This window comes from Pristiophorus japonicus, chromosome 14 (genome assembly GCF_044704955.1).
Source record: "Pristiophorus japonicus isolate sPriJap1 chromosome 14, sPriJap1.hap1, whole genome shotgun sequence".
NCBI lineage: Eukaryota > Metazoa > Chordata > Chondrichthyes > Pristiophoridae > Pristiophorus > Pristiophorus japonicus.
Window position 1 is genome coordinate 133,772,633 of NC_091990.1, and position 27,984 is coordinate 133,800,616.

At 43.4% G+C, this 27,984-nt stretch overlaps 1 protein-coding gene across 3 annotated transcripts in view; it reads left to right on the forward strand.

Moving 5' to 3' along the window:
* Nucleotides 1-27,984, forward strand: part of brsk2b (BR serine/threonine kinase 2b) — a 927,534-nt gene that overhangs the window by 638,439 nt on the left and 261,111 nt on the right. For all 3 annotated transcript variants that reach the window (XM_070899634.1, XM_070899633.1, XM_070899635.1), the window contains one exon: nt 21,214-21,262. In XM_070899634.1, the coding sequence (XP_070755735.1) occupies nt 21,214-21,262 (49 nt within the window). The remainder of the gene's footprint in view (nt 1-21,213; nt 21,263-27,984) is intronic.

A 27,984-nucleotide genomic window follows, 5' to 3' on the forward strand; every position in this document is an offset into this window, starting at 1 on the left:
ATCAAAAACATCAATTTCATCATTAGGTTGTCAGGATTCAATCTCTCCCACCAACAAGGTATAAAAAATGTTTTTCATTGTCACACACCCACTCACTCACTCTCTCACCCTCACTGTGGGTGACTCACCCACTTAATCTCTCACTCTCACTGAGGGTGACGACTGAATAGCATATTTAATTTTAAAAACACACCACCAGATATCACGAGGTTGGTAAATTTCTGGTAACATAGCTCAAATGGAATTTTGCAGAAATAGAGGGACATTGCACTGATATACATAAGAACATGAGAAATAGAAGCAGGAGTAGGCCATTTGGCCCCTCGAGCCTGCTCCGCCAATCAATAAGATCATGGCTGATCGGATCCTGGCCTCAACTCCACTTCCCCGTCCACTCCCCACAAGCCTTGACTCCCTTATCATTCAAAGGTCTATCTATCTCCTCCACCTTAAATATATTCAATAACCCAGCATCCACAGCTCTCTGGGGTAGAGAATTCCAAAGATTCACGAACCCCTGAGAGAAGAAATTCCTCCTCATTTTCGTTTTAAATGGGCGACCCCTTATTCCGAAACTATGCCCCCTAGTTCTAGATTTCCCCACGAGGGAAACATCCTCTGATTTACCCTGTCAAGCCCCCTCAGAATCTTACACCTTTCAATAAGATCACCTCTCATTCTTCTAAACTCCAATGAGTATAGGCCCAACCTGCTCAACCTTTCTTCATAAGACAACCTCTACATCTCGGGAATCAACTTCGTGAGCCTTCTCTGAACTGCCTCCAATGCAAATATATCCTTCCTTAAATATTGAGCCCAAAACTACGCAGTACTCCAGGTGTGGTCATACCAATGCCCTGTGCAATTGTAGCAGGACTTCCCTACTAGTGTACTCCATCTCCCTTACAATATAGGCCAACATTCCATTTTCCTTCCTAATTACTTGCTGTACCTGCATGCTGACTTTTTGTGTTTCATGTACAAGGACCCCCAGATTCCTCTATACTGCAACATTTTGTAATCTCTCCCCATTTAAATAATAATTTGTTTTTTTATTTTTTCTATCAAAGTGGATAACCTCACATTTTCCACATTCCATCTGCCAAATTTTTGCCCACTCACTTAGCCTGTCTATATCCCTTGGTGGATTCTTTGCATCCTCCTCACAACTTGCTTTCCCACCTCTCTTTGTATCATCAGCAAATTTGGTTACATTACACTTGATCCCTTCATCCAAGTCATTAATATAAATTGTAAACAGTTGAGGCTCCAGCACTGATCCCTGTGGCACCCCACTAGTTAAAGTTTGCCAATCTGAAAATGACCCATTTATCCCAACTCTCTGTTTTCTGTTAGTTAGCCAATCCTCTATCCATGCTAATATATTACCCCCAACCCCGTGAGCTTTTATCTTGTGCAATAACCTTTTATGTGGCACCTTATCGAATGCTTTCTGGAAATTCAAATACAAGCCATCTACTGGTTCTCCTTTATCGACCGTACTTGTTACATCCTCAAACATGAAATTTGTCAAACATGATTTCCCTTTCATAAAACCATGCTGACTCTGATTGACTGCATTATGATTTTCTAAATGCCCTGCTACTACTTCCTTCATAATGTACTCCAGAATTTTGCCAATGGCAGATGTTAGGCTAACTGGTCTATAGTTTCCTGCTTTCTGTCTACCTCCTTTCTGAAATAGAGGCGTTACTTTTTCTGTTTTCCAGTTTGCTTCAGAAGCCAGGGACTTTTGTTAGATTACAACCAATGCATCCTCCATCTCTGCAGCCACCTCTTCTAAGACTTTAGGATGCAGTCCATCAGGTCCAGGGGACTTGTCCACGTTTAGTCCCATTAATTTGACTAGTACTTTTTCTCTCGTAATAGTGGTTGTCTTAAGTTCCGCATCCCCCCAATAGCCCCTTGATTATCAATTATTGGAATGCTTTTAGTGTCTTCTACCATGAAAAATTATACAAAATATTTGTTCAAAGTCTCTGCCATTTCCCTTTTTCCCATTATTAATTGCCCAGTCTCATCCTCTAAGGGACCAATTTAATTGAGCTACTCACTTCCTTTTTATATATCTGTAGAAGCTCTTATTGTCTGTTTTTATATTTTTTGCTAGTTTACTCTCATAAGCTATATTGACTCTCTTTATTTTTTTAGTCGTCCTTTGCTGGTTTCTAAAAATTTCCCAATCCTCTGGCCTTCCACTGTTCTTCACAACATTGTATGGCTTTGTTTTCAATTTGATACCATCATTTACTTCCTTAGTTAGCCACAGATGGTTCATCCTTCTCTTAGAGTCTTTCTTTCTCACAGAATATATCTTTGCTGAGAGTTATGAGCTATCTCCTTAAATGTTTGCCACTGCTTTTCTACAGTCTTACCCTTTAATATATTTTCCCAGTCCACTTTAACCAGCTCTGCCTTCATACCTTTGTAATTACCTTTATTTAAATCCTGGTCACTAGCTTGAGACCTAGTTTTCTCACCGTCAAACTGAATTTGAAATTTTACCATGGCAAAGATCACTCTTTTATAGGGGTGTCGAGGGTTCTGGGGAGCATGCGGGGAAGTGGCATTGAGGCCAGCATCAGATCAGCCATGATCTTATTGAATGACGGAGCAGGCTTGAGGGGCCAAATGGCCTACTCCTGCTCCTATATCTTATTTTCTTCCCAAGAGGATCCTTCACTACGAGATCATTACTTAATCTAGACTCATTACATTTTACTGGTTCTAAAATAGTCTGCTCCCTTGTTGATTCCACATCGTATTGTTACCCGTGTAAACAAACATTTTTGCCTCTCACCATGAGCAACCTTGAATTTTATTGGTATGAATTAGAACCAATGGGGAATATTCATGAAATAATCAGCAGTGGACAAATCCATACCATATTCAACTTGGTTCAACACTGTGCTTTTGCAGTGCAGCTGTTGTAAGTGAATTGAAGGCCTTTAGTAATGCTTGACACCAGGCTCACAACTTTAAACCTACCAGCAGAAACCGCTATGGCATTCCCACAAGTCTCAAGAGTTGGCACCAGCCAGAAAGATGCAGAGGCCCAAACAGGAAAGAGTTTTTACTTTCTTTGTGGGGACAGGAGGCGCCCAGGAATGTTCCTCTGAGCCGCACAAGAAACGTTTAGTCCTCCAGAGCCCGGCAGTCACTTCCCGCCCATTCTGTTCCCAGTGGGAAGTGTACCGGCAGCAGGCCTGTTACCCGGGCCTGTTTTCTGCAACCGCAGGTGAGGTTTCCATCCCCACCCACCTCCCCAAAACACGCACGCAATTCAAATCGGGCCCCTGGTCAAGTGAAAGAGTACCTTTTTATTTGAAGATGTATAAACTCATTGCATTCTGTTCCAAACTATTGAGATAAATATAAACTTCAAACAATTTAAAAAAAATACAACTTTGGAGAAACATATTTTACAGCAACTTAAATGGTACTGTTATAGATCTGTTTTAGTTTCTCTTTGGAGCTGGGGGGGAAGCAGCTTGTTTTTGTTTCAGTCTGTCTATGTGGTACGTTGCTGTGTCCCAACATACATTTGTAAAGGTTTGATTTATTTTTCTTAATTCATGTTATCACTGTCCCTCAGGGGCCCTATTACAAAATTAGCGTTTTGCTAAGTTCGCTTTTCTCCTTTGAGACCTACCAGAGCAGGGCTTGTAACTACGGGTCTTTAATGGCTGTTTCTGTATAAATGTAATGAAGCATTACCTTGACAATGCAATCGCAACTTCAGTCTACATCAGAAAACATTGCTTTCAGACCGTATAACTCCAACTACACTCCCTTGACTCCCACACTGCAGTATTTTTGTATTGGTAGAGTGAATTGAAAATGAGATGACTCGTTCTTACTTATAACCTAATTAAGATAGAACCATGATTTTTTTTTATTGCTTTCCTAATAAAATGTATTTTGTATCAGCAATGGTTGCAGGAAAAACAGGTGTTGAATTGTGGTGCACAAAATGCTGCTGTATTCTCAAAAGCTAAAAGTCCATCACGTATAGCAAAACTTTATAATAATATGCAGTAAGTTCAACTCTTACAACCACTGTCACCTGCAGAGAGAGTATGTAACCAATGAAAAAGTCTCTATTGTTATGTATCCTCCACGTACTTTCATGAACTAACAATGGGGCAGCAAAAAGTACCCAAAAAATTATTCAGGCCATGATTGTACTTTCATATACATTTATACTCCCTTTGGGCCCAATTTTGGTCAAGAATTGCATCAATTTTTTTGGAGCAAGTTGTTTTTTTCTGGCTTAAGTTTAAAAAAAATGCCATTGTCCCCCAAAAATTTGCTCCAGAGTAAGTTAGGTACGATTTATTTTAGTTCAGTTTCTTTTTCAAAAGAGGACGTCCCCAGACAATTACGCCAGTTTTGGCCATTTTTGCCACTTTGGCCAGCTAAAACTTACTCCAAATCGACTTAGGTCAGCGTATGTGGCCAGCTCTGAAAAACCTTGCGGGCAGTTAAGAAACTGGCGCAGGTTAGCACATTTAAAACACCAAGACTTACAAAGCACTAAACAAAGCACAAAGGAATAAGCAATCAATCAATAACAAATAAAAAATAGAAGTCTTACCTTTATGCCAGAATCAAGTTTTTTTTTAAAGTTCCCTCCCCTCCATCAAAACACTCTTTCTCCCCTGTCCCAAAGCACTCTTTTTCCCACCAACCCCTTAAAACACTCTTTCACTCTCTTCCCCCCCCCTCCCGCCCCCCGAAAACTCTTCTCCTTCCCCCCTCCCCCGCAAATCAAAACTCTCAAGCACAATCATCAATGAATAAAAAATAAAACTGAAGTCCACCTCGGCCCGGGAACTCAGCGAGCCGGCCGGCCGGCTGGTGTGGGAGGCCACTCGGCCAAGGATAGGGTGCGGCGAGATCGGGGTGTCCCTTCGGCCAGGGATAGGGGCTGCGAGCATCGGGTCCTGCTCACAGCCTGCAGGACACGCTGGGAGGGCAGGAGCATGCGCGCAGGTGCCGGCACTGTTTTCGGCGCTGGCCTGTTGCTCCGCCGCCCACTTCACAATGCACGCCACGCCAGGTAAGTGCACCGAAAAAACAGGTTGGGCAAAATTGAGCCCTTTGTTACCACTGGGAGAATAAATGACCAAACATTCATCATCTCCGCAACTTAATTACCTGATATATTCATGAGTTTGCTGCCCAAAAAGCATTCAGAAATCAAATAAAACATTTTAATTTGCTAATTAAAAACAATCCCTTGAATGGAAATGCCTGGACCAGTTGGGCCAAATGGCCTATTTCCAATGGTGTGACAGAATATTAGTAGTTCTACAGGCAAAGAAGAACAAAAATGCATTGAAAACTGACTTGATCTTCTGTCATTTCATTATTCCCCAACTGCCAAAGGTAGATTCATTTCTCACTCAATGTGAATCCCAAAGAAAGTGAGGAGAAAAATGCATATAGAAGCATAGAAAATAGGTGCAGGAGTAGGCCATTCGGCCCTTCGAGCCTACACCGCCATTCAATAAGATCATGGCTGATTATTCACCTCAGTACCCCTTTCCTGCTTTCTCTCCATACCCCTTTATCCCTTTAGCCGTAAGGGCCATATCTAACCCCCTCTTGAATATATCCAATGAACTGGCATCAACAACCCTCTGCGGTAGAGAATTCCACAAGTTAACAACTCTCTGAGTGAAGAAGTTTCTCCTCATTGTCATGTTTGTAACTACAATGTAACACCACTGTATTACTGCATACACTCAACTTAGATGCACATCTTGACCACAGGGGGTGAACTTGTGGGAGACACTCCTTACCTGATCACACAGGTATTTAAAGGGAGGTCCCACGCAGGGTCATCACTTCTGGAGTCCTGTAATAAAGAGTGGCCTTGTCCCTGGAATGTGCCTCGTGTGGTTTCATGCTGTAGAGTAAGGTCCTTACATTGGCGACGAGAAACGGGAATTCACGACCCACGAGAATGGTCACCGGTAGCACAGAGGAACGGTACTGTGTTGGGGAAGACTGGAACGATTTTGTTCAACAAAGCTTCGTAACTAAAGACTGGCTGAGGGATGCAGCGGCCGACAAGCGACGGGCTCATCTCCTGACCAGCTGCGGGCCAAAGACTTATGCACTCATGAAGGACTTACTGGCCCCGAAAATCTGTCGGACAAAGCCTTTGAAGAGCTTAGCAAATTAATCGGGGAGCACCTCAAATTGGCGAGCAGCATACACATGGCTCGACACAGATTCTACACCCACCGACGTCGTGAAGGACAGAGCATACTGGACTTTGTAGCAGACCTCCGGCGTTTGGCCAGCCTCTGTAAGTTCACAGACGCCTGTAGGGGGGAGATGCTAAGGGACTTCTTTATCGAGGGTATCGGTCATGCGGGAATTTTTCGCAAGTTAATTGAGACCAAGGACTTGACCTTGGAAGCGGCAGCGTTGTTAGCTCAAACTTTCATAGCGGGGGAGGAAGAGATGAAAATGATTTACGCGTGCAATTCTGCCTCTAACGCGGTGATGGATCAGGGAGTCAACATTGTCATTGCTACTCAGAGTCCCGCAGGCAGGCAGGGGCAGTCCGACATTTACCAGGCAGCAATAGACCCCAGAGCAGGACCTCAACAGAGACAATGGCAGGCTAACCGGACGTTCATGCCATCACAGTGGACAATGCGGCGTGGGATGGGGCCATTGACATCCACTAATAGGGTACTTAAGAGCAGTCAAATGGACAGTCCTGCAGATCCCAACAGTTTGTCTGCAGAAACTGAAATCTCAGTGGCCATTTAGCTCGAATGTGCAGAAAACCTGCAACCAGACTAATATATGAGGCGGATGGACCAGAAGAGGGTTCTGTGAGGCAGGATGACTTTTCTCGTTGTGCGAGGCCCCTTGGGAAAGAGTGACCATAATATGGTGGAATTCTACATTAGGATGGAGAATGAAACAGTTAATTCAGAGACCATGGTCCAGAACTTAAAGAAGGGTAACTTTGAAGGTATGAAGCGTGAATTGGCTAGGATAGATTGGCGAATGATACTTAAGAGGTTGACTGTGGATGGGCAATGGCAGACATTTAGAGACTGCATGGATGAACTACAACAATTGTACATCCATGTCTGTGGTAAAAATAAAAAAGGGAAGGTGGCTCAACCGTGGCTATCAAGGGAAATCATGGATAGTATTAAAGCCAAGGAAGTGGCATACAAATTGGCCAGAAATAGCAGTGAACCCGGGGACTGGGAGAAATTTAGAACACAGCGGAGGAGGACAAGGAGTTTGATTAGGGCAGGGAAAATAGAGTACGAGAGGAAGCTTGCAGGGAACATTAAGACGGACTGCAAAAGCTTCTATAGATATGTAAAGAGAAAAAGGTTAGTAAAGGCAAAGGTAGGTCCCCTGCAGTCAGAATCACGGGAAGTCATAATGGGGAACAAAGAAATGGCAGACCAATTGAACAAGTACTTTGGTTCGGTATTCACTAAGGAGGACACAAACAACCTTCCGGATATAAAAGGGGTCAGAGGGTCTAGTAAGAAGGAGGAACTGAGGGAAATCCTTATTAGTCGGGAAATGTGTTGGGGAAATTGATGGGATTGAAGACCGATAAATCCCCAGGGCCTGATGGACTGCATCCCAGAGTACTTAAGGAGGTGGCCTTGGAAATAGCGGATGCATTGACAGTCATTTTCCAACATTCCATAGACTCTGGATCAGTTCCTATGGAGTGGAGGGTAGCCAATGTAACCCCACTTTTTAAAAAAGGAGGGAGAGAGAAAACAGGGAATTATAGACCAGTCAGCCTGACATCGGTAGTGGGTAAAATGATGGAATCAATTATTAAGGATGTCATAGCAACGCATTTGGAAAGAGGTGACAGGATAGGTCCAAGGCAGCATGGATTTGTGAAAGGGAAATCATGCTTGACAAATCTTCTGGAATTTTTTGAGGATGGTTCCAGTAGAGTGGACAAGGGAGAACCAGTTGATGTGGTGTATTTGGACTTTCAGAAGGCTTTCGACAAGGTCCCACACAGGAGATTAATGTGCAAAGTTAAAGCACATGGGATTGGGGGTAGTGTACTGATGTGGATTGAGAACTGGTTGGCAGACAGGAAGCAAAGAGTAGGAGTAAATGGATACTTTTCAGAATGGCAGGCAGTGACTAGTGGGGTACCGCAAGGTTCTGTGCTGGGGCCCCAGCTGTTTACATTGTACATTAATGATTTAGACGAGGGGATTAAATGTAGTATCACCAAATTGGCGAATGACACTAAGTTGGGTGGCAGTGTGAGCTGCGAGGAGGATGCTATGAGGCTGCAGAGTGACTTGGATAGGTTAGGTGAGTGCGCAAATGCATGGCAGATGAAGTGTAATGTGGATAAATGTGAGGTTATCCACTTTGGGGGTAAAAACAGAGAGACAGACTATTATCTGAATGGTGACAGATTAGGAAAAGGGGAAGTGCAATGAGACCTGGGTGTCATGGTACATCAGTCATTGAAGGTTGACGTGCAGGTACAGCAGGCGGTTAAGAAAGCAAATGGCATATTGGCCTTCATAACGAGGGGATTTGAGTACAGGGACAGGGAGGTGTTACTACAGTTGTACAGGGCCTTGGTGAGGCCACACCTGGAGTATTGTGTACAGTTTTGGTCTCCTAACTTGAGGAAGGACATTCTTGCTATTGAGGGAGTGCAGCGAAGGTTCACCAGACTGATTCCCGGGATGGCGGGACTGACCTATCAAAAAAGACTGGATCAACTGGGCTTGTATTCACTGGAGTTCAGAAGAATGAGAGGGGATCTCATAGAAACGTTTAAAATTCTGACGGGTTTAGACAGGTTAGATGCAGGAAGAATGTTCCCAATGTTGGGGAAGTCCAGAACCAGGGGTCACCATCTGAGGATAAGGGGTAAGCCATTTAGGACCGAGATGAGGAGAAACTTCTTCACCCAGAGAGTGGTGAACCTGTGGAATTCTCTACCATAGAAAGCTGTTGAGGCCAATTCACTAAATATATTCAAAAAGGAGTTAGATGTAGTCCTTACTACTAGGGGGATCAAGGGGTATGGCGAGAAAGCAGGAATGGGGTACTGAAGTTGCATGTTCAGTCATGAACTCATTGAATGGCGGTGCAGGCTCGAAGGGCCAAATGGCCTACTCCTGCACCTATTTTCTAAGTTTCTATGTTTTGGGGCAAACCGATGGACGCCGAGGTTCAGCGGGTCCATGCGGCGAACATTCACAGTTCATACACCAAAATGCCACCAATGATGATGAGGGTTTTGTTGAACGGTATCCCAGTATGCATGGAGCTGGACACTGGGGCCAGCCAGTCACTCATGAGCGTTCAGCAATTTGAGAAGCTATGGCCACTGAAAGCCAGTCATCCCAAATTAGAATGTATTGAGACACAATTACGGACTTTCACCAAAGAAATCATTTCGGTGCTAGGCAGTGCAATGATGGCTGTCACACACAATGGATTAGTGAACCGGCTGCCACTCTGGATTGTCCCAGGCAATGGTCCCGCACTGTTGGGGAGGAGCTGGTTAACCGAGATGAACTGGAAATGGGGGGATGTTCACGCAATGTCCTCGGTGGAGCGAAGTTCATACTCACAAGTCCTACAACAATTCGATTCACTATTCCAACCGGGCGTCGGGACTTTCAAAGGCACTAAAGTAGTGATACACATCACCCCGGACGCCAGGCCAATGCACCACAAAGCCAGTGCGCGGTGCCTTATGTGATGCGGGAAAAAATCGAGAACGAATTGAACTGGCTGTTACGAGAGGGCATCATCTCTCCTGTTGAATTCAGCGATTGGGCGAGCCCCATCGTTCCCGTTCTAAAAGTGGATGGATCTGTCAGGATCTGTGGCGACTACAAGGCCACCATCAATCAGGTGTCCCTACAAGACCAATACCCGCTCCCAAGAGCAGAGGACCTTTTCGCCACGCTGGCAGATGGCAAGCTGTTCACCAAGTTGGACCTCACTTCAGCCTATATGACCTAGGAACTGGCCGACGAATCTAAACTACTGACCACCATCACCACGCACAAGGGACTGTTTGCGTATAACAGGTGCCCGTTTGGCATTCGATCAGCGGCCGCGATTTTTCAACGTAACATGGAAAGCCTGCTTACATCCATTCCTGGAACGATCGTATTCCAGGACAACATCCTCATCACGGCTCGAGACACCGAGGAACACCTCCACAACCTGGAGGAGGTGCTACGCCGACTGGACCGAGTAGGCCTGTGACTCAAGAAGTCTAAATGCATGTTTTTAGCTCCTGAGGTTGAGTTTCTGGACAGGAGGGTTGCTGCAGATGGGATTCGGCCCACCGAATCCAAAACAGAAGCAATTCGACGAGCACCCAGGCCCTGCAACACATCGGAGCTGCGTTCATTCCTGGGATTGTTGAACTATTTCGGGAACTTTCTGCCAAACTTGAGCACATTGTTGGAGCCGCTACACGTGCTCCTGTGAAAGGGTTGCAATTGATTTTGGGGGGACTGTCAGGAACGGGCTTTTGATCGGGCGCGAAACCTACTTTGTTCAAACAAGTTGTTGACCCTGTACAACCCCTGTAAACGTTTAGTTCTGACATGTGATGCATCGTCCTATGGGGTTGGGTACGTGTTGCAGCAGGATAATGCTGAGGGTCAGCTACAACCTGTGGCTTATGCCTCCAGGTCGCTCTCTCAAGCAGAACGAGGCTATGGGATGTTCGAAAAGGAAGCACTTGTATGTGTCTATGGTGCAAAAAAAATGCATCAGTGCCTCTTCGGTAGGAAGTTTGAATTAGAGACGGATCACAAGCCACTTACATCCCTGTTGTCAGACAGCAAGGCTGTCAATGCCAACGTATCAGCTCGCATATAGCGGTGGGCTCTCACGCTAGCTGCTTATGACTACTCCATCCGGCACCGTCCCGGCACTGAAAACTGCGTTGACGTGCTCAGCAGGCTCCCACTGACCACCACCGAAGGGGCAGCTGAGCAAAGCGCTGAGATGGCCATGGCTTTCGATGCCTTTAACAGTATGGGGTCCCCCCTCACAGCCTGCCAGTTCAAAATCTGGACAAACCAAGATCCCCTCCTATCCTTGATTAAGAAATGTGTCCTGACTGGGGATTGGGTGCCCGCACACGGAGCATGCCCTGAGGAGGTCAGACCGTTCCATAGGCGGATGGATGAGCTCTCCATCCAAGCCGACTGCCTACTATGGGGCAGCCGGGTAGTCATGTCCCAGAAGGGCAGGGAGGCATTCATCAGGGAACTCCACAGCGAGCATCCAGGCATTGTGATGATGAAGGCCATTGCCCGGTCACACGTTTGGTGGCCCGGAATTGATTCAGACCTGGAACACTGTGTTCGCAGGTGCACGACCTGTGCCCAGCTGGATAATGCCCTCAGGGTGCCCCGCTCAGCCCGTGGCCCTGGCCCACCAAGCCATGGTCACGCATTCACGTTGACTACGCGGGCCCGTTCATGGAGAAGATGTTCCTCATTGTAGTAGATGCGTACTCGAAATGGATCGAGTGCACCATCCTGAATTCATGCATGTCATCCACCACTGTGGAAAGCCTACATGCGATCTTTGCAACCCATGGCTTGCCGGACATCCTGGATAGTGATAATGGCCCGTGTATCACGAGCTATGAATTCCGGGAGTTCATGTCGGGCAATGGCATCAACCATGTCAGGACTGCGCCGTTCAAGCCAGCTTCCAATGGCCAGGCGGAATGGGCAGTCCAAATCATTAAGCAAGGTATGCTCAGGATTCAAGAACCCTCCCTACAATGCCGCCTATCGCGCCTCTTGCTGGCCTATAGATCCAGCCCACACTTGCTCATGGGGATCCCGCCCGCAGAACTACTCATGAAACGGACACTCAAAACTCGGTTGTCCCTCATCCACCCAGTCCTGACCGACATAGTTAAGGGCAAGCGCAAGTCACAAAACAAGTACCATGACCGTAATTCAAGGGGGAGATGTATAGAAATAAATGATCCGGTATTCATCCTCAATCACACCATGGGGCCCAAATGGCTTGAGGGTACTGTAATTGGCAAAGTGGGGAATAGGGTCATCGTGGTAAAACTCAACAATGGTAGATATGCCGTAGGCATCTGGACCAAGTAAAAAGAAAGGTTCAGCATGGACACGGAGGAACCTGAAGAAGACCATGAGATGGAACTCACACCACCGCCAGCGAACGTGCAACAAGAGCAATCAGAAGAATGCACAGTCCCTGAGGTCAGCCCGGACAGGCCGGAATCACCACAGGCGACAGACACTCACGTCAGTGTCCAACAACCAGAGCCCCAACTGCGGCGCTCCACGAGGGAGCGTAGACCACCTGAAAGATTAAACCTATGATCCCTGTAAAACTTTGGAGGGGGGAAGGTGATGTCATGTTTGTAACTACAATGTAACACCACTGTATTACTGTATACACTCAACTTAGATGCACATCTTGACCACAGGGGATGAACTTGTGGGAGACACGCCTTACACAGGTATTTAAAGGGAGGTCCCACGCAGGGTCATCACTTCTGGAGTCCTGTAATAAAGAGTTAAGGTCACAGAGTGGCCTTGTCCCTGGAATGTGCCTCGTGTAGTTTCATGCTGTAGAGTAAGGACCTTACACTCATCTCATTCCTAAATGGCCTATACCTTATCCTTAGACTGTGTCCCCTGGTTCTGGACTTCCCCAACATCAGGAACATTCTTCCTGCATCTAAACTGTCCAGTCCCATCAGAATTTTATATTTCTATGAGATCCCATCTCATCTTTCTAAACTCCAGTGAATACAGGCCCAGTCAATTCAATCTCTCCTCATATGTCAGTCCTGGCAACTCGGGAATCAGTCTGGTGAACCTTCGCTGCAGTCCCTCAATAGCAAGAACGTCCTTCCTCAGATTAGGAGACCAAAACTGAACACAATATTCCAGGTGAGGCCTCACTAAGGCCCCGTACAACTTCAATAAGACCTCCCTGCTCCTATACTCAAATCCCCCAGCTATGAAACTTCTTCACCCAGAGAGTGGTGAACCTGTGGAATTCTCTACCACAGGAAGTTGTTGAGGCCAATTCACTAAATATATTTAAAAAGGAGTTAGATGTAGTCCTTACTACTAGGGGGATCAAGGGGTATGGCGAGAAAGCAGGAATGGGGTACTGAGGTTGCATGTTCAGCCATGAACTCATTGAATGGCGGTGCAGGCTCGAAGGGCCGAATGGCCTACTCCTGCACCTATTTTCTATGTTTCTATGTTTCTATGGAGGCTAGGGGATTTGAGTATAGGAGCAAGGAGGTCTTACTGTTCTAAATGTTCTAAACATTTAAGGGACCATTTTCCTGAGTTATGCCAGCTCTCTGGGATAACTCCAGCGGGCAAGGGTGAAAACTCACCACCACTTCGGGATTTCCTGCCCAAAATGATTCCAGATGTACAGCGTGGAATTATGTGCAAATGACAGGAACACGTCGCCCGATGTACTTTCTGTCATTTGCACTGTAGCAACACTGGATGCTAGGAATGCCATTTGTACATGCCATCCAGCTTTGCTACAGCATGTTTGAAAGAACATTTCTCTGGCAAGACTATGCGTATTGTGAGAAATAGCCAAGTTTAAGGCTATCTCTGGTCACTTTAATAATGAGGATAGATTGTAAACCAATCTGGTGGATATATTGTGTTTCATCAGAGTTTAAGATGGAACATAACACATTGCTTATATAGCAGGGTGACTTGGACATGTTAGGGGAGTGGGCAAATGCATAGCAGATGCAGTATAATGTGGATAAATGTGAGGTTATCCACTTTGGTGGCAAAAACACGAAGGCAGAATATTACCTGAATGGCGGCTGTAATATCTTCACAGAGCACAAGCACACACAGCTTCTTACATGGCAGGTAGCTCTCTCAGAAGCCTCCGGAAATCTGCCTGGTTCTGTTTATTATTAACCCTGCACTTGCAGTACACAATACGTCCACATCCATAGTGTGGAGCTACAAACATTACAAGTTTTCGGACATTACACTTCTCCCTCCTTAATGAAGAAGCCATCATAACAAACATCATGCATAACTTTCATGTTTATACATAACACAGGATATAAACTTATTTTTTCCATATTTACAAATTTAACTTTACCAATTGTTTTCTGTTTCGAAGAGGATACCTTTGCTCTTGAACAGAACCTTCCAAACCTGGTGTCGATTTCACACTCATTCGAGGCTCATCCTGAGGAACGTTTTCCTCCACGGAATTTCCTTGATTTTCATTTGAACTCATTCTAACTTTAGGCTCTTTGTTTTCCTGACTCGGACTCAGACTTTCATTCTGATTCTCTCTTGGATTTGTTTCCAGTACATTGGGTTTAGGATTTGCTACTGGTATATCAAAACTATCTGATGAATCAGAAATTATTGAATCATTCCCACCTTCAACTCCTTCTATGTCTGTAGGTAAAATATGATCAATATGAACAAACCTAACCTGTCCATTATCAAACATCTTTACCAAATATGTGCGAGGACCACATATCTTCACCGCTCTTCCTGGTAACCACTTTAACCACTTATGGTGATGGTTCTTTACTCTCACCTTCTGGTTTAATTTCACACTTCTCTCTTTTACTCTACCTCTATCATGATTCTCTTTCTGTCTTAATTGTGTCCCTTCTACGGACTGTGTCAAATTTGGCTTTAACAACGAGAATCTGGTTCGTGGCTGTCATGTGAGAAACAACTCTGCTGGTGTTCTACCAGTAGTTGTATAAGGAGTATTTCGATATGTAATCAAAAAATTAGCCAATTTGTGATCCAATGACCGCTGTCATTTCCTTGGATTTGGATCTAACATTTGTTTTATGAGGGCACGTTTTACAATTTGTACAGTGCACTCTGCTGCACCATTCGAAGCAGGATGGTATGGTGAAACCTTGGTATGTTTCACACCATTTTTGCTTGTGAATTGTGCAAATTCTTCTGAACAAAATTGTGGTCCATTATCCGAAACAATCTCTTCAGGGAGGCCAAATGAAGAAAATAATTTTCATAAAATGTCCAATGTTTTACTTGTTGTTATTTTCCAATATGTAGCCTTTGCCACACCTGTGGAGGCCATTTCCATGGCTGTAATGGTACTGGTGTTGTTTGCTTGCTTACCGATTGACATGTTATACACTGACTCACGATGTACTCTATATCTTTATCAAGACCTGGCCACCATAAATAACTGCGTGCAAAACTCTTGGTCAAGCCCATTCCCAGGTGCTGGTCATGGAGGTCTCCTAATAATTTGGACCTGAATTTATTTGATATAACCACTCTTGCACCCCAAATGATACAATCTTTATCGACTGATAATTCATTCCTACGAATGAAGAATGGATGTGTATTTTTGTCTGTTACCTGGTTTGTCCATCCATTTGCAATATACTCATACACCTTTGACATCACTGGGTCGCGTTTGGTTGCTCTACCAATCTCTTCAGCTGTGACTGGCAGTTCATCAATGTATGAAAAATAAAACACTTTTTCCCTATCGGATGGCAATCTAGACATTGCATCAATATTACTGTGATCAGCTGATCGTCTGTATTCAATATCATATGTATATGCTGAGAAAATCAAAGCCCATCTCTGCATTCGGGCTGCAGCTAATGTTGGAACTGGGGACTTTGGATGGAGGATTGCTGTTAGGGGCTTATGGTCCGTAACGATGGTAAACTTATGACCATACAAGTATTTGTGAAACTTCTTGACCCCAAAAATTAACGCCAAAGCTTCCCTTTCAATTTGCGCATAATTATTCTCACTGGCATTGAGAGTGCGTGAAGCAAAAGCAATTGGTCTCTCCTCCCCACTACTTAATACATGAGAGATTACTGCCCCAACTCCATACGGAGAGGCATCACATGCTAGCTTAATCTCCTTAGATATGTCATAGTGAACTAACATGGTGCTCTCTACCAATTTGCTTTTACACTCCTTGAATGCTGTATCGCATTTTTTTTACCACTTCCAATGGACCTGTTTTTTCAAAAGTTAATTCAGTGGATGTAATACTGTACCCAAATTTGGTAGGAACTTCCCATAATAGTTCAAAAGACCCAAGAATGAACGAAGTTCAGTGACATTCCTGAGAGTGGATGCATTTCTGATCGCATCCAATTTTTCCATGGTTGGATGTAAACCATCTTTGTCTACTCTGTACCCTAAGTACTCCACTGAGTTTTTAAATAACTCACACTTACGAGCAGACACTCGTACTCTGTGCTTCTCTAGCCGTTTGAGGACTTCATTCAATATGTTATTATGAATTTGCCGATTTGGTGCTGAAATTAGTATGTCATCCAAATAACATACTATCCCGTCAATACCTTGAAAAATCTGGTTCATCACCCCTTGGAATATGGCAGGGGTGGAAGACACTCCAAACGGTAGCCTATTAAATTGATATAGGCCTAGATGAGTATTTATAGTCAAACATGACTTGGACTCCTCATCTAATTCAAGCTGTAAGTAGGCATTTGTAAGATCCAGTTTTGAGAAGATCTGACCACCTGTCAGTGTTATGAACAAATCTTCTATATTCAGCAATGTATTGGGGACATTACCCTCTAGAACCTGGTTTACGGTTACTTTATAATCACCACACAATCTTACCTTACCATCGGACTTAGGTACAACAACAATGGGTGTAGCCCAATTACATCGATCTATCTTACAAATAATGTTCTCAGTCTCTAGTCTTTTGAGTTCTTGCTCAACCTTCTCCTTGAGTGCATATGGTACGGAACGTGGCTTGTAGTAAACCGATCTAGCATCCTCCTGTACCCTGGCACTTGCCTTGAAGCCTTGGATCGGACTGCCCGTTTCACAGAACACCTTCGGATACTTCTTGATAACCTCATCCATTGATGAAAATCTCGCTTCCACACAGAAAATCTTACTCCAATCCAGCTTCAGTGAGCTCAACCAATTTCTTCCTAGTAAGGCAGACTTGTCTCCTTTCACTACTATTAGAGGCAAGTTCTGAAATTGATCTTTATATTTCACTGGTACGATGATACGACCCACCACAGGAATTTTCTCTCCCGAGTAGCCTTGCAGCTTTATCTTGGATTTCTCCAGTTGGAAATCACGCAATTTGTCGCGGTACAGTGACTCTGGTACTACACGCATGGATGTACCCTGTCAATTTCCATTGGTATCTTGAATCCCGCAACATTTATGTGGATTTTGATACTTTCCGAATTGCTGTCCATTAACCTCGTGCTCCTGATGACGTGTAGCTCTAACATCTCCTCGTCCTGTTGTTGTTCTTCTATGCTATGTAGTCTCTTGGGATTTCTACTCATAGCTTTGAATGCTGGACTCATAGCTTTGGAACTGGTTTACCCTTCAGTCGGCATGTCTTCGCAAGATGCCCAGTCTTCCTGCAGAAGGAACACTCTGCCTTCATGTATGGACAACTTTAAGCAATGTGTTGTCTCAGGCACCTATAGCACGACTTCGACGCTCTGTTAGAATTTCCAGTTTCTGACACTTTCGGCCATGCCCATCTTTTACTTTGAACCTGCAGGTGATTTACCTCGGTTGACTGACGACCGTAATCATTAGTTAATTCTCGGGAATATTGTTCGGCCATGCCCATCGACCTCGCTGTCTGACAAGCAATCTCAAAAGTCAAGTCATCCGTCGTCAATAACTTCCTTCTGATGGCATCATTTTTCACCTCACAAACAAAATGATCCCGTAATGCTCGGTTTTGAAAGTTTCCAAAATTACAGTGCATCGATAGCTTTTTTAATGCTACGATGTAATCACTGATACTTTCATCGGTCTTTTGATTCCGAATTCCAAAACGATAGCTTTCAGCAATTTCTAACAGTTTGGGGTTATAGTGCTGCTCCAGCTTCATTAAAATCTCTTTAAGCGTTGTGTCCTTTGGCTCGTCAGGCACAAGCAGATTTTCAAGGGTTTCGTATAATGCCAGACCCGCCACCAATAAGAAGATCGCTTTCTTACGTTCCAACACAGCCCGGTTCTGGACTGCATTGTCTGGAACTTCGATTATGTTATTTGCAGTGAAATACATTTCTAGCCGATCCACATACGCTTTAAAACATTCCCGGTCATGTCTATATTCCCCCAAATGTCCGATTACACCTGCCATTTTAATCTCTAGCTGTTCACATCGTGTGCTGTATTTTACCTCGGATTTTGTAGCTTTTTTCCAAAGACAGAAACTTCCAAAGTCTCTCTTTCGGCTGGCTGAATCCTTCACCAACAAAATTTAAGCTTTAAATCATCCGAAAAATCCCATCCTCCATCGCCAAATGTGATACCTTCACAGAGCACAAGCACACACAGCTTCCTACATGGCAGGTAGCTCTCTCGGAAGCCTCCGGAAATCTTCCTGGTTCTGTTTATTATTAACCCTGCACTTGCAGTACACAATACATCCACATTCATAGTGTGGTGCTACATACATTACAAGTTTACAGACATTACAGTGGCAGATTAGGAAAAGGGGAGGTGCAACGAGACCTGGGTGTCATGGTAAATCAGTCATTGAAAGTTGGAATGCAAGTACAGCAGGTGGTGAAGAAGGCAAATGGTATGTTGGCCTTCATAGCTAGGGGATTTGAGTATAGGAGCAGAGAGGTCTTACTGCAGTTGTACAGGGCCTTGGTGAGGCCTCATCTGGAATATTGTGTTCAGTTTTGGTCTCCTAATCTGAGGAAGGACATTCTTGCTATTGAGGGAGTGCAGTAATTGTTCACCAGACTGATTCCCGGGATGGCAGGACTGACATATATGAAGAGACTGGATCGACTAGGCCTGTTTTCACTCGAGTTTAGAAGGATGAGAGAGGATCTCATAGAAACATATAAAATTCTGACGGGACTGGACAGGTTAGATGCAAGAAGAATGTTCCTGATGTTGGGGAAGTCCAGAACCAGGGGACACAGTCTAAGGATAAGGGGTAAGCCATTTAAGACTGAGATGAGGAGAAACTTCTTCACTCAGAGAGTTGTTAACCTGTGGAATTCTCTACCGCAGAGAGTTGTTGATGCCAGTTCATTGGATATATTCAAGAGGGAGTTAGATATGACCCTTACAGCTAAAGGGATCAAGGGATATGGAGAGAAAGCAGGAAAGGGGTACTGAGGTGAATCATCAGCCATGATCTTATTGAATGGTGGTGCAGGCTCGAAGGGCCAAATGGCCTACTCCTCACCTATTTTCTATGTTTCTATGTTACAACCATAACAATAGTTGATACCAATTCTGATTGGACAAACATGATCAGTTCTCTGGCTTGCAGTCTCTTTCTCTGTCTTGAGCTTTCTTTGCTAAAGCGTGGGATTACTCGAAGAATGTTCGACCAGCTCAACGTCGGTTTCACTCTCCCCTCACACCGTCTGTCTGGTCAATCTTGATTAGGCTACTTTTATTCTCTTTTCAGGGGTGGTCCTGACATGGGATATTGACAAGACAATTTGACCTATAGAAGTTTCCCTAAAAACTTAATATCCAATACCGTATCATGTTCTTTGTCTTGATTCATGTTTCAAGAACCCACCCTAAGGATGTCTCCTGATTTTCTTAGCCACATGTCTTTTTTTATACTTTCACGAAGATGCTTTCCTTTGAAATAGTTTCATCTCTCTTGTCCCTATTCTCTCGGGTACAATCCTGAATCTCAAACCAGAAAACTGCTCGCTTCAGAATGTTACCTCCTTTACAATGTTTACGTTAATTCTCACAACTTCTATCTATTCTAAGTCTTTTTTTAATAAATTGTCTTAAAGTTGCATAAACTAAATTGAAGCTTTAACTTGAAAACCACAAAGAATGGTTGTCATAGTGCGGAATGCTTTGATGTCTCAGCAGGGTACCAAAACATTAGCATTTCTAAGCATCAAATGCCAGGCTCAGGCGATACTTCGTCTCCAGTTCTAAAGAACAACTTAAAACACAGCATTCATATCGGTTTTATACATTTTTAGGCATCCCTGATTTCTAACAATATGCAGGCTCCTTAGCTCCATGGTAGTGAATGCCCTGCTACCTCCTTCACTCCGGCAACCTCCCCCCTGACCCCGCCAACTTTCCAATGCAGACGGGAATCCTGAGCCTGAGCCCAGGAAATCAGCCAGAGTCAGGGGTGCAGTCATGAACCAGGCAAAGTCTCACTGTGCCAAAATTACACCAGAGTAAGAACTGGGAGGAAAATCAGCCCTTTAAGATCTATTATAAATAAAAAAAAGATTACACACAGTAACTTTCAAAATTATGTTTGCTAATTGTTTTATATAAATATTTGATCAAATCTGAAATTTTTAGGAATTAGACAGGTGGGAGTCACTCAGTAATGGAAAACTGGACTCTCCGAATGAACATCTGACTTTACATCCTGGTCTCAATTTACACTAACATTTGGACTTCCCCTCGATATTGTGGACCGCCAATCTGGGCGATTTCATTTTGAGGAGCAATGGGAAACTGAACCTGGGAGGTGGAGTAATTCCTATAAAAGTCTGAATCTCCGTCAGACCAGCACTTGAACACCTCCAATGCTCCTTGAATAAACCAATAGATGTCTCATTTTGTGATCATGAAATGCCCCATTTTTAAAGAGGGGTTGGAAAAATTAATAGGAGCTTCTCCCCCTCACCCCACTATAGAAATGCACCCTTTTTGGCTTATCATGATGGTGGTATAAGGAGTCAGTGTTCTGGATTATCCCGTCTTGCACCCCAGTTCAATCCAAATGCTGATTCTGAGATCCAACTTTCAGAGTCAACATTTGGTGGATTTGGTTAGATGGACATTTCAGGTATTAACTTTCACTTCATCTATTGAGAACAGAGGGTCAGATTCATATATATTAAGATTTTACCCTTCCCCAGGCAGGCATAAAAATGGAGAAAAATATATAAATAAAAATATATATATTTTGAAAAAAACTAACTTTGCTCATTCTCTTTTTTACATTTCTTTGTATCTGATTTTTGACACATCAAAAACAAAACAGATTAATAACAAGTGTCAGAGCTCTAAAGTATTAAACTATTCATTACATTTGATAACATTTTTATGTCAAGGTATAAAAGTCTCTAAAACATGGTTTTCAATTTTCTTCGTGCAGTACCTACGCCAGAGGAGATGTCCAGCCTAACTCCAGAGTCTTCCCCAGAGTAAGTAACTGCTTGTTGCTCACTGGTGCAAGCATGTAGCCAGGGTGTGGTGTTCCACTGCTTATATATAGCAACTATTTCCAACATGTGTTTGTCCGGTTTTGAGTGAGATAGAGTCCATTATAGAATAGACTGAATAACAGTGGGACTCAAGATCCTGAACCCATTTGCGGCCTACCTTCTCATTAGCAGTTTTTGTGTTTTAAATGCCTGTACCTGTAATAATATTTTCTGTTGATGGCCTGTGTCTTTGTGTGAAAATTTGAGCTTTGAGTTTGTGTCGGTTATCAGGCCCATCACAGTTAGCTGAAGAGATTCAAGCTGGCAGGCTACAGCCAACATTCAGCACTGCATGCAGTGATTAACAACAAGACTGCCTATTCATACAGTGCACTTTGATTTTCTGTATATAAGGCAGAAATAATTTTTCCTTTAAAGGCTGGGCCCCTAAAGTCTGTCTCTCTTTCAAGAATGAGCCAATAACTCGATTATTATTGTATCGTGTGTTAGCCATGGCTCAGTGGGTAGCACACTCGCCTCTGAGCCAGAACGTTGTGGTTCAAGTCCCACGCCAGAGACTTGAGTACAAAAATTTAGGCTGACACTCCTAATTGACGGAGTCGGATGCTCTCTTAGGTAGTCGTAAAAGATCCCATGGTACTATTTCAAAGAGCAGGGGAGTTATCCCTGATGTCCTCGTTAATATTTATCCTTCAATCAACATCACTAAAATAGATTAATTTTAACGCAGAAAAGTGTGAAGTGATGCAGTTTGGTAGAAAGAAAGAGGAGAGGACATATAACCTAATTGGTACAATCCTAAAGGGAGTGCATGAACAGAAAGACCTGGCGGAATGTGTGCATAAATCATTGAAGTTGGCAGGGCAGGTTGAGAAAGCAGTTAAAAAGGCTTACGGGATCCTAAGCTTCATAAATAGAGGTATAGAGTACAAATATGTGGAAATGATGATGAACCTGTATAAAACACTAGTTTAGCCCCAAATGAACTTTTGTGTCCAATTCTGGGCACCGCACTTTAGGGAGGATGTAAAGTCCTTAGAGAAGATGCAGAAAAGATTTATGATAATGATTCCAGGAATGAGGGACTTCAGTTACGTGGATAGACTGGAGAAGCTGGGGTTGTTCTCATTGGAGCAGAAAGGATTGAGAGGAGATTTGATAGAGGTGTTCAAAATCATGCGGGGTCTGGACAGGGTAGATAGAGAGAAACTGTTCCCATTGACAGAAGGATCGAGAACTAAAAGATTTAAGGTGATTGGCAAAAGAACCAAAGGCGACGTAAGAAAAAACTTTTTTCCGCAGTGAGTGGTTGGGTTCAGGAATGCCCTGCCTGAAAGGGTGGTGGAGGCAGACTCAATTTTATCTTTCAAAAGGGAGTTGAATAAGTATCTGAAGGAAAAACATTTGCAGGGCTATGGGGAAAGGGCAGGGGAGTGGGACTAGCTGAGAGTCGACATGGGCTCGACCGGCCGAATGGCTGCCTTCTGTGTTATAACCATTCTATGTTTCTATTATGTATTGTTAGAAATAACCAAGTTTAAGGCTATCTCTGGTCACTTTAAGAATCAAGATCGACTATAAACCAATCGTGGGTATATTGTGTTTAATCAGAGTTGAAGATGGAATATAACACATTAGTTATACAGTTAAAAACATACAACCGTGACAAGTAGTTGATACTGATCCGTTTGGACAAACGGCTGGCGCACGCGAGCAGTTCTCTGGCTTGCAGTCTCTTTCTTTTCGTCAAGAGCTTCCTTTGAACAAGTACTTTGGTTCGGTATTCACTAAGGAGGACACAAACAACCTTCCGGATATAAAAGGGGTCAGAGGGTCTAGTAAGAAGGAGGAATTGAGGGAAATCCTTATTAGTCGGGAAATTGTGTTGGGGAAATTGATGGGATTGAAGGCCGATAAATCCCCAGAGCCTGATGGACTGCATCCCAGAGTACTTAAGGAGGTGGCCTTGGAAATAGCGGATGCATTGACAGTCATTTTCCAACATTCCATTGACTCTGGATCAGTTCCTATCGAGTGGAGGGTAGCCAATGTTAACCCCACTTTTTAAAAAAAGGAGGGAGAGAGAAAACAGGGAATTATAGACCGGTCAGCCTGACATCAGTAGTGGGTAAAATGATGGAATCAATTATTAAGGATGTCATAGCAGCGCATTTGGAAAGAGGTGACAGGATAGGTCCAAGTCAGCATGGATTTGTGAAAGGGAAATCATGCTTGACAAATCTTCTGGAATTATTTGAGGATGTTTCCAGTAGAGTGGACAAGGGAGAACAGTTGATGTGTATTTGGACTTTCAGAAGGCTTTCAACAAGGTCCCACACAAGAGATTAATGTGCAAAGTTAAAGCACATGGGATTGGGGGTAGTGTGCTGACATGGACTGAGAACTGGTTGTCAGACAGGAAGCAAAGAGTAGGAGTAAATGGGTACTTTTCAGAATGACAGGCAGTGACTAATGGGGTACCGCAAGGTTCTGTGCTGCGGCCCCAGCTGTTTACATTGTACATTAATGATTTAGACGAGGGGATTAAATGTAGTATCACCAAATTTGCGGATGATACTAAGTTGGGTGGCAATGTGAGCTGCGAGGAGGATGCTATGAGGCTGCAGAGTGACTTGGATAGGTTAGGTGAGTGGGCAAATGCATGGCAGATGAAGTATAATGTGGATAAATGTGAGGTTATCCACTTTGCTGGTAAAAACAGAAACACAGACTATTATCTGAATGGTGACAGATTAGGAAAAGGGGAGGTGCAACGAGACCTGGGTGTCATGGTACATCAGTCATTGAAGGTTGGCATGCAGGTACAGCAGGCGGTTAAGAAAGCAAATGGCCTGTTGGCCTTCATAGCGAGGAGATTTGAGTACAGAGGCAGGGAGGTGTTACTACAGTTGTACAGGGCCTTGGTGAGGCCACACCTGGAGTATTGTGTACAGTTTTGGTCTCCTAACTTGAGGAAGGACATTCTTGCTATTGAGGGAGTGCAGCGAAGGTTCACCAGACTGATTCCCGGGATGGCGGGACTGACCTATCAAGAAAGACTGGATCAACTGGGCTTGTATTCACTGGAGTTCAGAAGAATGAGAGGGGATCTCATAGAAACGTTTAAAATTCTGATGGGTTTAGACAGGTTAGATGCAGGAAGAATGTTCCCAATGTTGGGGAAGTCCAGAACCAGTTGTCACAGTCTAAGGATAAGGGGTAAGCCATTTAAGACCGAGATGAGGAGAAACTTCTTCACCCAGAGAGTGGTGAACCTGTGGAATTCTCTACCACAGAAAGTTGTTGAGGCCAATTCACTAAATATATTCAAAAAGGAGTTAGATATAGTCCTTACTACTAGGGGGATCAAGGGGTATGGTGAGAAAGCAGGAATGGGGTACTGAAGTTGCATGTTCAGCCATGAACTCATTGAATGGCGGTGCAGGCTCGAAGGGCCGAATGGCCTACTCCTGCACCTATTTTTTATGTTTCTATGTTTCTATGTTTCGGTAAAGCATGGGATTTCTCAAAGAGCGTTCGACCAGCCCAACTTCTGTTTCGCTCTCCCCTCACACCGTTCGTGAGGACAACTTTGAGGAGGCTTACTTTTATCCTCTTTTTAATGGTGGCCCTGAAATGGGATATAGACAAAACCATTTGTCCTTTAGAAGTTCCCCATAATTACCCAATGAGGCTTCCAGTTCTTTATCTCAATTCTTATGTCAAAGCCCTGACATCAGTGGTGGGGAAAATGTTGGAATCAATTATTAAAGATGTAATAGCAGCACATTTGCAAAACAGTGACAGGATCGGTCCAAGTCAGCATGGATTTATGAAAGGGAAATCATGCTTAACAAATCTTCTAGAATTTTTTGAAGATGTAACGAGTAGAGTGGACAAAGGGGAGTCAGTGGATATGGTGTATTTAGACTTTCAAAAGGCTTTTGACAAGGTCCCACACAAGAGATTAGTGTGCAAAATTAAAGCACATGGTATTGGAGTAATGTACTGACATGGATACAGAACTGGTTGGCAGACAGGAAGCAAAGAGTAGGAATAAACGGGTCCTTTTCAGAATGGCAAGCAGTGACTTGTGGGGTACCACAAGGTTCAGTGCTGGGATCCCAGCAATTTACAATATACATTAATGATTTAGATGAAGGAATTGAATGTAATATCTCCAAGTTTGCAGATGACACTAAGCTGGGTGGCAGTGTTAGCTGTGAGGAGGATGCTAAGAGGCTGAAGGGTGACTTGGACAGGTTAGATGAATGGGCAAAACATGGCAGATGCGGAATAATATAGATAAATGTGAGGTCATTCACTTTGGTGGTAAAAACAGGATGGCAGATTATTATCTGAATGGTGACAGATTAGTAAAAGGGGAGGTGCAACAAGACCTGGGTGTCATGGTACATCAGTCATTGAAAGTTGGCATACAGGTACAGCAGGTGGTGAAGAAGGCAAATGGCATGTTGGCCTTCATAGCGAGAGGATTTGAGTATAGGAGCAGGGAGGTCTTACTACAGTTGTACAGGGCCTTGGTGAGGCCACACCTTGAATATTGTGTACAGTTTTGGTCTCCTAATCTGAGGAAGGTCATTTTTGCTATTGAGAGAGTGCAGTGAATGTTCACCAGACTGATTCCTGGGATGACAGGGCTGACTTATGAAGAAAGACTGGATCGACTAGGCTTATACTAATGGAATTTAGAAGAATGAGAGGGGATCTCATAGAAACACACAAAATTCTAATGGGATAGGACAGGTTAGATGCAGGAAGAATGTTCCCGATGTTGGGGAAGTCCAGAACCAGGGGTCACAGTCTAAGGATAAGGGGTAAGCCATTTAGGACCGAGATGAGGAGAAACTTCTTCACTCAGAGAGTTGTGAGCATGTGGAATTCTCTACCACAAAGAGTTGTTGAGGCCAGTTCTTTAGATATATTCAAAAGGGAGTTAGATGTGGCCCTTACAGCTAAAGGGATCAAGGGGTATGAAGAGAAAGCAGGAATGGGGTACTGAAGTGCATGATCAGCCATAATCATATTGAATGATGGTGCAGGCTCGAAGGGCCGAATGGCCTACTCCTGCAACTATTTTCTATGTTTCTATGTTTCTATGTTTCTAAAAATGTCTTATGAATTTGGCCACATGTTTTTCTCTGTTTATATTTTCCCAGGGTTTCTTTCTTTGAAATTCATGTCTTATCTCTTTTGTCTCTATCCTGCCTTTGATCCCATAAGGCCAAACCAGAAAACTGCTCGCTTCACCGTGTTACCTCCTTTATGACGTAGCAAATGTTTAACACATTGTCTTAAAGCTACATAAACAAAGTTGAAGTCTTAACTTGAAAACAACAGATAATGATTGTCATAGTGCAGAATGCTATAACGTCTCAACAGGGAACAAAAAAATTAGCATTTCTAAGCATCTAATACCAGTCTGAGGAGACACTTCATCTCCAGTTCAAGACATAAACATTAAAAAACATAGCATTCTTCATTCTTCGTGAAAGTTTTATACATTTTGAACTCCTGATTTCTAACACTGTTGATTAATACATTGCTGTTTGTGGGAGCATGCAAATTAGGCTGCATTCTTCCTACATTATAACAGTGACTGCACTTCTAAAGTGTTTCATTGGCTGGAAACGCTTTGTGAATGATGCTATATAAATGGACGTAAAATATCCCATGGCACTATTTGAAAATCATTGTGAAAATCATTATATAAATGCAATTCTTCTATTTTTTCATGTGACTATCAGGATGATGGATGGAACTTGGTCTTACTTTCTCTAGCAATTCCTAGTTTCCTAAAGACCTGTCCTGCAGATAACAGGACTCTCTCTTCTGTGTTAAAGACCAATGGTTATTGTGGGAATGATTCTCAGGACATTGGCAGGAAGAGGATGATCTTATCAGTTGAAAAAATAAATCATGTTAGAAATTACAAGGTTGGATTATTATTATGACCAATCTGCATTGTGTCACTGTGTATCTGGTATAAGGATTTTGTTGTTATCTTTAAGCATTTCGATACCAGGCTAATCCCTGCTTGTATATTTACAATAATTATAAATAAGTGTGCTTTGACAGAAATATGTAAATTCCTCCCCCACACACACACTTTCCCTCTATTCTCTCCAGAAGATGTTGAGATATGCTGCCTCACTCGAATAGTCATTCTTCATATAGGAGTCTGGAAAATGAGTTTGTCAGGCCATTCAATATTGCGACTAAAGAAACTGAAGGGGGAGAAAATAGCGGTCGGAGGCTTCCTTCGTTCGAACGCCTCCGAATCGAACAAAATCGACGAAAGTAGTGGTCCCGGAGGAACATAGGATTCCGGTCAGAGGCGTAGATTTGCTGTGCGGCACACGAGGAGAAATCTTTCACGTATGCATGCTGGAGTCATGTGGGCCTGGACCACCAATCACTGTGCAGTATTCTCATGGATAAAAATGGGAGCTCTGTTTCTACGGGTTCCCATTACTATCAATGAGAAAAAACCCTAAAACACCGAAACACAGCATAATAAATAAATAAAAACCCCACATATTTAAAATTAATTGAAATTAAATGTTTTAGAAAAAATATATATTTGGGGGAATTTTTCTTAATAGTGTTAAAAGTAAACTTACCATAATGGACAGGGTTTTTAATATAGAATGAGTGTTTAAATGTAATTTTTATCAGTT